Here is a 13,788-nt window from a genome sequence, read left to right on the forward strand (position 1 = left end):
ATTTTTTTTTATATTGTGCTTTTTCTAGAGAGAAAATGGAAGAGCTTTCCTGTAATTTTTAGCTAAAGGTATGTGTGTACAATATCTAAGTTAGCCTGTCAGATCAGGAATAGAATGCAAATTCTTCAGTACAACTCATATGTCTGGGTCTCTTTCTGTGGCTCTCTGTCCCTTTGTTTATCTCTGTTTTCTCTCCATTTCTCTTTTTCATCATCTGTCTCTCTGTATAGCATGTATTTCAAACATTAAGGATCTCCAAGTAGCAACCAGTTCTCCATAGAGTAATTTGCCTTGCACTGCTAACCTGTCCAAGCTTTGAGATAAAAGCACACCCAAAAAACCTCTCCATAGAGTATTTTTCTTAAACTTAGCAAGTTTTGAAACACATGTGGGAAATCATCTTCTTTGTTCACATTTCACTTTAACACACAATTTTTGCTGGGTTTTCTTCCAATTTTCCCCCAAATCTCTGTGACTTTTGCTGTAATAGCACATGATGTTCATATTATAGCTAGTTTTCTTGGCTTCTCAAGTCTGCTTTCTACCTGATATCCAGCAAGCCTTTTCCTATTTTATGCTATTTCATTTTTGTGTGTATTGCTGCCCTTGAACAGATGGATAATTTTTATAATAGCAAATTACACATTATATCGCCCTGCTCTTCGTATATTTTCCAACCTTTACATTCTGTGATTGGCAATTACCTTGGGTTTTCCTTGACTCTCAAAACCCCTACCACTCTCTTTTCGAACACTTGCCTAAAGATCCCTTTTTATAATTTTTCTATGTATGTTATTCCACTACAGGCTATTCATAGAACATGCTTCAGCTTCTTTATCACCTTGACCTCTTGTAACTTGACATATTCTGAAAACCATGGTTGCTTGTTTCTCTAAATTCATTTCTCAACATATAGTATAAAAAGACATAAAATAATATTTATTATTGCAATATTGCTCAAAATAGCAAAGTATTAAAAACAATCTACCCCAAACAGCCAAATAATTAGCATTTTTATCATTATGAAGTAATTATTACTACAGAGAAATGAGTGAGAAATGAATTATATTTAATTTCAGGCAATGTCACCTTAACTGAATTTTTTTAATGTACAGAGTGAGATGGATTATATATAGGCACTTTAAAGATGGTCTTGAAAGCCTGGAAAGTGTGACATGGCAAATAGGTAGTTGCTAACACAGAGACATACTGGCCACTAAATAAGACTTCCCATAGATTATAACAACAAACTCTCTCAGCCACTAGAATATCAACTCTAATTTTATCATGTACCTTTTCCTATTGTTTAGTTATTACTCACACAGATGGGGATGATTAAATGAGAAAGTGAGAAATGGCAGTTAAGCAATAAAGAAAACATGTAGAAAATGCATAAAAAGTAACCCTTTTCAACTTAAAAACCTAGGTTAAGAATAAGGCAGGTAACATTTGATTTTTCTAGAAAAACACAAAGAATATTTTTGGCTGAACTAAGAACTGGTAGGAAAGTCAACTTTTTCCAGGTGTTCTCTGTACTTGCACGAGATGCTTAGGTTGGAGCTGAAGACATTCATATGAAATCGGGGTCATTTTATGCAGCCTAGGAAGAGTGATGAAAGAGTGAGCTCACTGAGAAAAAGTATTAATAGGAAGGTCTCATAGCTGCTTATAAGCTTCCATTGGTCTTTATATTGTTGGCTCAGACTCATGCACTTAATGCTTTGACCATATGCACATGTTGCTTCTCCTAATTCCCAAGATCCTGGTTTGTTTGTTTGTTTGTTTGTTTTGGTTTTCTTTTTGTTTTTTTCAGATGCAAAAATGCTCCCTGGGTTCCACTATCTGTTTTCAGCTCATGGAATGAAAGCCTTAGGTAAGTGCATTCAAGAAAGGTTAAAAGTGATCAACAACCATTGAAATCTGTTGATTTTTCTTTTGGCTGGTATCAATTTACAGACTAAATCCTTAATCTAAATTTGTCTTAGTGAAGTCCAGGCACCTTGATCTGGAAATGGATGTGATAATTTTCCTGATTTTATATTGTTCCCCTGTAAGAAAAATTCAGTTGATTTCAAGGTAGAAAAATTATATCCTTCTCCAAACCATCACAGTTCATTTTTGTCACAGAAATCTTCATATTAGAGTTAAAACACATATATTAATGGTTCAAACTAGTGTTAATTTCAGTACTTGTGATTCATAAAATGTTTCCACAATGTAATAGTTGAAATAGCTTCTCTTTTGTTCCCACTTCTTTCACTCACAGCAGAAGAGTTAGAGCATGAGGATGGATAATGAGAGCACTGTGTCTGAGTTCATCCTTCTGGGGCTCCCCATTCGAGCAGAGGACCAAGCTGTGTACTCTGCCCTGTTCCTGGCCATGTACCTGACAACTGTGCTGGGGAACCTGCTCATCATCCTACTCATCAGGCTGGACTCTCACCTCCACACCCCCATGTACTTCTTCCTCAGTCACTTGGCCTTCACAGACATCTCTTTCTCATCAGTCACAGCTCCAAAGATGCTCATGAATATGCTGACACACAGTCAGTCCATCTCATATGCTGGTTGTGTTTCTCAGGTATACTTTTTTTCAACTTTTACTGATCTTGACAGTTTTCTTCTTACCTCCATGGCCTATGATAGGTATGTGGCCATCTGCCACCCTCTGCACTATACCACCATCATGAGTCAGAACCTCTGTGTCCTTTTAGTAGTAATGTCCTGGGTTTTATCCTCTGCCAATGCCCTTGTGCACACCCTTCTCTTGGCTCGCCTATCTCATTTTAGAAATAATACCATTCCCCACTACTTCTGTGAACCCTCTGCTTTATTGAGCCTGTCGAGCTCAGACACCACCATCAATGAGATGGTCATCCTTCCTTTAGGTACACTAGTCATTACCCTGCCATTTATATGCATCCTGGTCTCTTATGGCCGAATTGGAGTCACCATTCTGAGAACTCCATCCATCAAGGGAATCTGCAAAGCCTTGTCCACATGTGGTTCTCACCTCTCTGTTGTTTGTCTGTACTATGGGGCTATTATTGGGCTTTACCTAGTCCCCTCATCTAATAACACCAATGACAAGGATGTCATTGTGGCTGTGATATATAGTCTGGTCACACCCATGGTGAATCCCTTTATCTATAGTCTGAGGAATCGGGATATAAAAGGAGCATTGAGAAATATCCTCAACAGGAGACTGTGTCCACAGTGGTAATAATGGTCTTTACTCTTAGCATCCCTTCTTCCTTCTCTTATTCTCCCATCCATCCTTTCTTCCTTGTCAAGGAATCTTCATTAGGCTGCCTTTCCTTCACTCCTCCCTGTACAGTTTTCTTCTCCATTTAACTATCTTTTTGACATTCAGTGTCTTGGGAAAGTTTCTCAAAAACCTTCTACATATTTTTCTTGTAAAATTTTAATTGTTTATATAGTCATTATGGTTTCCTTTTTTAGAGAGGTTCATAGCTTTCATAGCAAAGACCTTTTCTTCTCTGCAGATAACAGAAGGATTTATTGCCTTAGATTATTTTATTTTATTTTTATTTTTTATTTTATAACATACTTTAAGATTTTGGCAGCAACTATTAATATTTATTAATTTTATCTTACCTTTTTGTGTATTGGTGCTTTGATATACATATGTGCCTGTGCATCATGTTTATGCCTAGTGTCTGCAAAGGCCATTAGAGTGTGTCAGACTCTCTAGGATTGGCTTACAGATGGTTGCGAGCAACTATATAGGTGCTGGAATTAAAACCTGGGTTCAGTTCTCTTAATCACTGAACCATATTTTCTGCCTGTTATTTTTTTAGTATTTTAGTTTTTTAGTTTTTGTAGTTGACACTCAGAAGTGGCAGATATTTATTGGATATATTGAGTTGTTTTGACACATGTAAATAGTACATAAAATCCACATAAAAGAACGCATAGTAATTTATTCAACTATTTAGCAAGACTTATTTTAGCATGAAATTCTTTATTCTAGCCTTAAGTATAATATATAGTATTTATAATCACTACACTGTGAAACATATGAAAACAATTTTTCTCAGCATAGTTTGGTACTTCCTGACCAACCTATGCCAATCCACTTTTCTTATTTTATTTGTAATATTATCTAATTTATCAAAGCTTTATTATTTGTATAATTGTGGCTATACTCAATTCATTATGTTTTTTGACAAGTTCTTGGTTATGATCACTAACTAAAATGAAAATACACTGTTTTCTGTACAAGATAAAAACAAGGATAAGCTCTCTGGGGTGCATAAAGGTCCTGGGAAGGGGGTATATCACAACTATAAACAAGACTTTGGCATGAGCCTCTATGGGGCACTGTAGTTATGTGCAGTTTTTGCATCTTAAGGAGAAATTTCTGCTTTACTGAGTGGGTGATGAAGGATAGTTAGGTAGATATTCAGAGGTCTCAAGTATTTGAATCAAGTTCAAGTAGGTCTTTAGAGCAATTTAACTCAAATATAATTTATTATGAAAAGGAGAAAGAAAGTTACTTGCTCAACTACAATCATTATATACCATGAAGTGATTTCATGTTTGGTCCTTGAGAATCAACCTCTGCTGATGCAGAGGAACTTTTAATTCCTAGTTGGCTGTAAGATACATTTGTAGAGTAGCACAGCAGAGCTTAATGGCTATTTAAATGCATCTCAAACAGCGCTTAGCAGAATTTAAGCTACTGTGTATTAAAATTCTGATACTTTTTTTAAACAAGCAATAATTTATATGCTTATTGGAGATTTTATTTAGCTATTACACAATGTTAGAAATAATAAGTAAACAGATAAGCCATAAAAGCTATACATAGGTTAGATATGTATGCTGTATTTTATATTCATATGTGTTCACATTCATACACTTATAACATTTTAATAATAATAATATTAAGCAAAATACTCATTAATTTCTAGACTTAAATAGTAGAAAACTTTCAGTGTTTTTAATGAGCATATGGCACACACACACACATATATTTCATATATTTCATATATTTCATATATTTCATATATTTCATATATTTCATATATATATGAATTATAGTTTTTCTTAATTATTTTATTTATTTACACCCCAAATACTACCTTCTCTTTCATTCTCCCTTCCAGAGTTCTTTACTCAATCCTCCCTCCCCTTTACTTCTTAGAGGGTGTTTTCCCTAGTCATTCCCTGTCTCTGGGGCATCAATTCTCTACATGATTAGGCACATCCTTTGCTACTGAGGCCACACAAGGCAGACCTCTGCTATATATGTGTTGAGGGCCGTGGACCAGGCCCTGTATGCTCTTTGGATGGTAGCTTAGTCTACGGGAACTCCCAGGGGTCCAGGTTAGTTGATACCATTGGTCATCATATGGTGTTGCCATAACCTTCAGTTCCTTCAATCATTCCTCTAACAATTTCATAGTGGTCCCCAACCTCAGTCCAATGGTTGCCTGTAAATATCTGCATCTGTCTCAGTCACCTTTTGGTAGACCCTCTCAGAGGACAGCCATGCTAGGTTCCTGTCTGCAGGCACAACATAGCATCAGTGATAGTGTTAGGGTTTGGTGCCCTTCCATGGGATGGCTCCCCTAATGGGCTGGTCACTGGATGAGCTTTCCTTCAATCTCTTCTTCATTTTTGTCCCAGTATTTCTTTTAGATGGGAACAAATCTGGTACAAAAAAAATTGTAGGTAGGTTGGTAATCCCATCCCTCCACTGATGGCCCTGTCTAACTACTGGGGATAGTCCCTTCAGGGTCCATCTCCCCACTGTTGGGCATTTCACCTAATGTTACCCCCATTGAGTCCTGTGAGTCTCTGCCATCCCAGGTATCTGGGACTTTCTAGAGGTTCCCCCACCTCCTACCAGTGGCAGCTTCATTGTTCCATTCATTCTCCTGACCTTTGGATTTCTACTCTCTCTCCCCTTAGTTAGGGTTTTACTGCTGTGAACAGATACCATGACCAAAACAACTATCATAAGGACAATATTTAATTGGGGCTGGTTTTTCAGGTTCAAAGATTCAGTCCATTATCATTAAGGCTGGGGCATGGCAGGCATCATGTAGGAGGATCTGAGAGTTCTACATTTTGTTCTGAAGCCAAAAAAGAAGAAGACTGGCTTCCAGAGAGGTAGGTTGTGGGCTCTTAAGACAGTACCCATAATGACACAGTTCCTCCACAAAGGCCATACATACTCCAAGAAGGCTACACTTCCTAATTGTGTCACTTTCTGGTCCAAGCATATTCAAACCATTACATTCCACTCTCTAGCCCAGATAGGCTTGTTCAAACATATGAGTTTATGGGGGCCATACCGAAGCATAGCATAATGCAAAATACATTTTGTCCAACTTCAAAAGACCCATGGTACAGCAGTCTCAACAATATTAAAAGTCCAATGATCAAAGTCTTTTCTGGGGTTCATCCAATCACTTAACTGTAATCCCAAAAGCCAGACAGGAAACCAACTGCACAAACTCCAAACTCTTCATTTCTGTGTCTGATGTTGAAGTGGTCTTTAGATCATAAACTCCTTTTTTGTTGATTTCAACAATCTCCTTTCCTCTGGGCTGTTTCCACTCCTTGTTAGTAGCTTTCCTCAGCTCTAGCATCTCAACATTCTTGGAGTTTCCAAGGCAAAGTCAATGTTGCAGATTCTTATTTCAATGTCTGAGAACCACACATGATCTTGTTCTAGAGCTTCTAGGTGTGCTGTCAGGCTGCTAGTGTATGCTCTCTAGCTTCTTTTTGGACACACTCAGAGCTATGAGTTTTCCTCTTAGGACTGCTTTCATTGTGTCCCATCATTTTGGGTATGTTGTGGCTTCATTTTCATTGAACTCTAAAAAGTCTTTAATTTCTTTCTTTATTTCTTCCTTAACCAAGGTATCATTGAGCAGAGTGTTGTTAAGCTTCCACCTGAATGTTGGCTTTCTATTATTTATGTTGTTATTGAAGATCAGCCTTAGTCCATGGTGCTCTGATAGGATCTATGGAGTAATTTTAATATTTTTGTATCTGTTCATGCCTGTTTCTTGACCAATTATATACTCAGTTTTGGAGAAGGTACCATGAGGCACTGAGAAGAAGGTATATCCTTTTGGTTTAGGATAAAATGTTCTGTAGATATCTATTAAATCTATTTGTTTCATAACTTCTCGTAGTTTCCATGTGTCTGTGTTTAGTTTCTGTTTCCAGGATCTGTCCATTGATGACAGTGCGGTGTTGAAGTCTCCCACTATTATTTTTTTTTTGATTTTTAATATTTTTATTACATATTTTCCTCAATTACATTTCCAATGCTATCCCAAAAGTCCCCCATAGCGCCCCCCACTTCCCTACCCACCCATTCCCATTCTTTTGGCCCTGGCATTCCCCTATATTGGGGCATATAAAGTTTGCAAGTCCAATGGGCCTCTCTTTCCATTGATGGCCGACTAGGCCATCTTTCGATACATATGCAGCTAGAGACAAGAGCTCCGGGGTTCTGGTTAGTACATCATGTTGTTCCAACAATAGGGTTGCAGATCCCTTTAGCTCCTTGGGTACTTTCTCTAGCTTCTCCATTGGGAGCCCTGTGATACATCCAATAGCTGACTGTGAACATCCACTCCTGTGTTTGCTAGGCCCCGGCATCGTCTCACAAGAGACAGCTATATTTGGGTCCTTTCAGCAAAATCTTGCTAGTGTATGCAATGGTGTCAGCGTTTAGAAGCTGATTATGGGATGGATCCCTGGATACGGCAGTCTCTAAATGGTCCATCCTTTCATCACAGCTACGAACATTGTCTCTGTAACTCCTTCCCTGGGTGTTTTGTTCCCAATTCTAAGAAGGTGCACAGTGTCCACACTTTGGTCTTCATTCTTCTTGAGTTTTATGCGTTTAGCAAATTGTATCTTATATCTTGGGTATCCTAAGTTTTGGGCTAATATCCACTTATCAGTGAATACATACTGTGTGAGTTCTTTTGTGATTGTGTTATTTCACTCAAGATGATGCCCTCCAGGTCCATCCATTTGGCTAGGAATTTCATAAATTCATTCTTTTTAATAGCTGAGTAGTACTCCATTGTGTAAATGTACCATAATTTCTGTATCCATTCCTCTGTTGAGGGACATCTGGGTTCTTTCCAGCTTCTGGCTATTATAAATAGGGCTGCTATGAACATAGTGGAGCATGTGTCCTTTTTACCGGTTGGGACATCTTCTGGATATATGCCCAGGAGAGGTATTGCTGGATCCTCCGGTAGTACTATGTCCAATTTTCTGAGGAACCGCCAGACTGATTTCCAGAGTGGTTGTACAAGCTTGTAATCCCACCAACAATGGAGGAGTGTTCCTCTTTCTCCACATCCTCGCCAGCATCTGCTGTCACCTGAATTTTTGATCTTAGCCATTCTGACTGGTGTGAGGTGGAATCTCAGGGTTGTTTTGATTTGCATTTCCCTGATGATTAAGGATGTTGAACATTTTTTCAGGTGTTTCTCTGCCATTCGGTATTCCTCAGGTGAGAATTCTTTGTTCAGTTCTGAGCCCCATTTTTTAATGGGGTTATTTGACTTTCTGGAGTCCACCTTCTTGAGTTCCTTATATATATTGGATATTAGACCCTTATCTGATTTAGGATAGGTAAAGATCCTTTCCCAATCTGTTGGTGGTTTTTGGTATTTTATATTAATTGTGACTATTGAGAAGGGTGTTGTTTCCCTAATTTCTTTCTCAGCCTGTTTATTCTTTGTGTAGAGAAAGGCCATTGATTTGTTTGAGTTAATTTTATATCCAGCTACTTCACCGAAGCTGTTTATCAGGCTTAGGAGTTCTCTGGTGGAATTTTTAGGGTCACTTATATATACTATCATATCATCTGCAAAAAGTGATATTTTGACTTCATCTTTTCCAATTTGTATCCCTTTGATCTCCTTTTGTTGTCGAATTGCTCTGGCTAGGACTTCCAGTACAATGTTGAATAGGTATGGAGAAAGTGGACAGCCTTGTCTAGTCCCTGATTTTAGAGGGATTGCTTCAAGCTTCTCACCATTTACTTTGATGTTGGCTACTGGTTTGCTGTAGATTGCTTTTATCATGTTTAGGTATGGGCCTTGAATTCCTGATCTTTCCAAGACTTTTATCATGAATGGGTGTTGGATCTTGTCAAATGCTTTTTCCGCATCTAACGAGATGACCATGTGGTTTTTGTCTTTGAGTTTGTTTATATACTGGATTACGTTGATGGATTTCCGTATATTGAACCATCCCTGCATCCCTGGGATTAAACCTACTTGGTCAGGATGGATGATTGTTTTGATGTGTTCTTGGATTCGGTTAGCAAGAACTTTATTGAGGATTTTTGCATCAATATTCATAAGGGATATTGGTCTGAAGTTTTCTATCTTTGTTGGGTCTTTTTGTGGTTTAGGTATCAGAGTAATTGTGGCTTCATAGAATGAGTTGGGTAGAGTACCTTCTGTTTCTATTTTGTGGAATAGTTTGTGAAGAACTGGGATTAGATCTTCTTTGAAGGTCTGATAGAACTCTGCACTAAACCCATCTGGTCCTGGGCTTTTTTTAGTTGGGAGACTATTAATGACTGCTTCTATTTCTTTGGGGGATATAGGGCTGTTTAGATCATTGACCTGATCTTGATTCAACTTTGGTACCTGGTATCTGTCTAGGAACTTCTCCATTTCATCCAGGTTCTCCAGTTTTGTTGAGTATAGCCTTTGGTAGAAGGATCTGATGGTGTTTTGGATGTCTTCAGGATCTGTTGTTATGTCTCCTTCTTCATTTCTGATTTTGTTAATTAGGATGCTTTCTCTGTGCCCTCTAGTGAGTCTGGCTAAGGGTTTATCTATCTTGTTGATTTTCTCAAAGAACCAGCTCCTTGATTGGTTGATTCTTTGAATAGTTTTTCTTGTTTCCACTTGGTTGATTTCACCCCTGAGTTTGATTATTTCGTGCCGTCTACTCCTCTTGGGTGAATTTGCTTCCTTTTGTTCTAGTGCTTTTAGGTGTGTTGTCAAGCTGCTAATGTGTGCTCTCTCTAGTTTCCTTTTGGAGGCACTCAGAGCTATGAGTTTTCCTCTTAGAAATGCTTTCATTGAGTCCCATAAGTTTGGGTATGTTGTGGCTTCATTTTCATTGAACTCTAAAAAGTCCTTAATTTCTTTCTTTATTCCTTCCTTGACCAAGGTATCATTGAAAAGAGTGTTGTTCAGTTTCCACGTGAAGGTTGGCTTTCTATTATTTATTTTGTTATGGAAGATCAGCCTTAGTCCATGGTGATCTGATAGGATGCATGGGACAATTTCAATATTTTTGTATCTGTTGAGGCCTGTTTTGTGACCAATTATGTGGTCAATTTTGGAGAAGGTCCCGTGAGGTGCTGAGAAGAAGGTATATCCTTTTGTTTTAGGATAGAATGTTCTGTACATATCTGCCAGATCCATTTGATTCATAATTTCTCTTAGTTTCTCTGTGTCCCTGTTTAGTTTCTGTTTCCATGATCTGTCCATTGGTGAAAGTGGTGTGTTGAAGTCTCCCACTATTATTGTATGAGGTGCAATGTGTGCTTTGAGATTTACTAAAGTTTCTTTAATGAATGTGGCTGCCTTTGTATTTGGAGCATAGATATTCAGGATTGATAGTTCCTCTTGGAGGATTTTACCTTTGATGAGTATGAAGTGTCCCTCCCTGTCTTTTTTAATGACTTTGGGTTGGAAGTCAATCTTATCAGATATTAGAATGGCTACTCCAGCTTGTTTCTTCATGCCATTTGCTTGGAAAATTGTTTTCCAGCCTTTCATTCTGAGGTAGTGTCTATCCTTTTCTCTGAGATGAGTTTCCTGTAAGCAGCAAAATGTTGGGTCTTGTTTGTGTAGCCAGTTTGTTAGTCTATGTCTTTTTATCGGGGAGTTGAGTCCATTGATATTAAGAGATATTAAGGAAAAGTAATTGTTGTTTCCTGTTATTTTTGTTGTTAAAGTTGGCATTTAGTTCTTGTGGCTGTCTTCTTTTAGGTTTGTTGAGGGATTACCTTCTTGTTGTTTCTAGGGCGTGGTTCCTGTCCTTGTATTGGTTTTTTTCTGTTATTATCCTTTGAAGGGCTGGATTCGTGGAGAGATAATGTGTGAATTTGGTTTTGTCGTGGAATACTTTGGTTTCTCCATCTATGTTAATTGAGAGTTTGGCTGGGTATAGTAGCCTGGGCTGTAATTTGTGTTCTTTTAGTGTCTGTATAACATCCGTCCAGGATCTTCTGGCTTTCATAGTCTCTGGTGAAAAATCTGGTGTATTTCTGATAGGCTTGCCTTTATATGTTACTTGGCCTTTTTCTCTTACTGCTTTTAGTATTCTATCTTTATTTAGAGCATTTGTTGTTCTGATTATTATGTGTTGGGAGGTATTTCTTTTCTGGTCCAGTCTATTTGGAGTTCTGTAGGCTTCTTGTATGTTCATGGGCATCTCTTTCTTTAGATTTGGGAAGTTTTCTTCTATAATTTTGTTGAAGATGTTTGCTGGTCCTTTGAGTTGAAAATCTTCATTCTCATCCACTCCTATTATCCGTAGGTTTGGTCTTCTCATTTTGTCCTGTATTTCTTGGATGTTTTGAGTTAGGATCTTTTTGCATTTTCCATTTTCCTTGATTGTTGTACCGATGTTCTCTATGGAATCTTCTGCACCTGAGATTCTCTCTTCCATCTCTTGTATTCTGTTGCTGATGCTGGTATCTATGGTTCCAGATTTCTTTCCTAGGGTTTCTATGTCCAGTGTTGCCTCATTTTGGGTTTTCTTTATTGTGTCTACTTCCCTTTTTAGGTCTAGTATGGTTTTGTTCATTTCCATCATCTGTTTGGATGTGTTTTCCTGTTTTTCTGTAAGGACTTCTCCCTGTTTGATTATGTTATCCTGTTTTTCTTTAAGGATTTGTAACTCTTTAGCAGTGTTCTCCTGCAATTCTTTAAGGGATTTTTGTGCTTCCTCTTTAATGTCTTCTACCTGTTTAGCAGTGTTCTCCTGTATTTCTTTAAGTGTGTTATTAAAGTCCTTCTTGAAGTCCTCTACCATCATCAGGAGATATGCTTTTAGATCCGTGTCTAGCTTTTCCGGTGTGTTGGGGTGCCCTGGACTGGGCGAAGTGGGGGTGCTGGGTTCTGATGATGGTGAGTGGTCTTGGTTTCTGTTAGTAAGATTATTACGTTTACCTTTCGCCATCTGGTAATCTCTGGGGTTAGTTGTTATCGTTGTCACTGTTTAAAGATTGGAGCAGAAGCTGTGTTCCACTCACCAGCAGTCTCAAAATCCTGCGGCGGGGGTCGTGGGTAGCTGGCGGGTGTCAGGCAACCCTGCGCTCCAGCAACCCTGGCGCTGATCCAGCCGGAAGTGGCCTGTGGCCCTACTCAGGCCGGTTTCTGCTTCCCTAACTAATGCAGTCTCAGGTCCCGCGCGCAATTGGATTGGAGCAGAAGCTGTGCTCCACTCACCAGAAGTCTTAAGATCCTGTGGCGGGTGTTGTGGGTAGCTGGCGAGTGTCAGCCGGCCCTGCGCCCCAGCTGCCCCGGTGCTTTTCTGACCGGAAGAGGCTTGTGGCCCTATGTAGGCCGGATTTCTCTCTCCCCAACCAGAGCAGTCTCAGGTCCCGCGTGATTGGACTGGAGCAGAAGCTGTGTTCCACTCACCAGCAGTCCCAAAATCCTATGGCGGGGGTCGTGGGTAGCTGGCGGGTGTCAGGCAACCCTGCGCTCCAGCAACCCCAGCGCTGATCCGGCCGGAATTTTCTCCCACTATTATTGTGTGAGGTATAATGTGTTCTTTGAGCTTTATTAAAGTTTCTTTAATGAATGTGGCTGCCCTTGCATTTGGAGCATATATATTCATATATTCAGAATTGAGAGTTTTTCTTGGAAGATTTTATCTTTGATGAGTATGAAGTGCACCTCCTTTTTTTTTTTTTTTTTTTTTTTTTTGATAACTTTGGTTTGGAAGTCAATTTTTTTCGATATTAGAATGGTACTCCAGCTTGCTTCTCTGGACCATTTGCTTGGAAAATTGTTTTCCAGCCTTTTACTCTGAGGTAGTGTCTGTCTTTTTCCCTGAGGTAGGTTTCTTGTAAGCAGCAAAATGTTGGGTCCTGTTTGTCTAGCCCGTCTGTTAGTCTATGTCTTTTATTGGGGAATTGAGTCCACTGATATTAAGAGATATTAAGGAAAAGTAATTGTTGATTTCTGTTACTTTTGTTGTTAGAGTTGGGATTCTGTTCTTGCTGCTGTTTTCTTTTAGGTTTGTTGAAGGCTTACTTTCTTGCTTTTTCTAGGGCATAGTTTCCCTCCTTGTGTTGGAGTTTTCCCTTTATTATCCTTTGAAGGGCTGGATTCAGCTAAAGATATTGTGTGAATTTGGTTTTGTCATGGAATATTTTGGTTTGTCCATCTATGGTCATTGAAAGTTTGGCTAGGTATAGTAGCCTGGGCTAGCATTTATTTTCTCTTAGGGTCTGCATAACATTTGTCCAGGATCTTTTGGCTTTCATAGTCTCTGGTGAGAAGTCTGGTGTAATTCTAATAGGTCTGCCTTTATATGTTACTTGACCTTTTTCCCTTACTACTTTTAATATTCTATCTTTATTTGGTGCATTTGTTGTTCTGATTATTATGCATCAGGAGGAATTTCTTTTCAGGTCCAGTCTATTTGGAGTTCTGTAGGGTTTTTTGTATGTTCATGGGCATCTCTTTCTTTGTGTTAGGAAAGTTTTTTTCTATAATTTTGTTGAAGGTATTTACT

The 13,788-nt window shown here is 38.7% G+C and overlaps 1 protein-coding gene across 1 annotated transcript; it reads left to right on the forward strand.

The window, feature by feature from the left end:
- The first annotated feature begins 2,281 nt into the window (after positions 1-2,281).
- On the forward strand, positions 2,282-3,223 carry LOC110288762 (olfactory receptor 1J21-like). Its single transcript, XM_021155019.2, has one exon. The coding sequence runs from the start codon at positions 2,282-2,284 to the stop codon at positions 3,221-3,223; it is 942 nt and encodes a 313-aa protein (XP_021010678.2).
- The last annotated feature ends 10,565 nt before the right edge of the window (positions 3,224-13,788 follow it).

Source organism: Mus caroli, unplaced genomic scaffold (assembly GCF_978045245.1).
Source record: "Mus caroli unplaced genomic scaffold, Mus_caroli_1 scaffold_2, whole genome shotgun sequence".
Lineage (NCBI taxonomy): Eukaryota > Metazoa > Chordata > Mammalia > Rodentia > Muridae > Mus > Mus caroli.

Coding starts and splice junctions, on each gene's coding strand:
- LOC110288762 (XM_021155019.2), top strand. CDS start 2,282: ATGAGGATGGATAATGAGAGCACTGTGTCTGAGTTCATCCTTCTGGGG.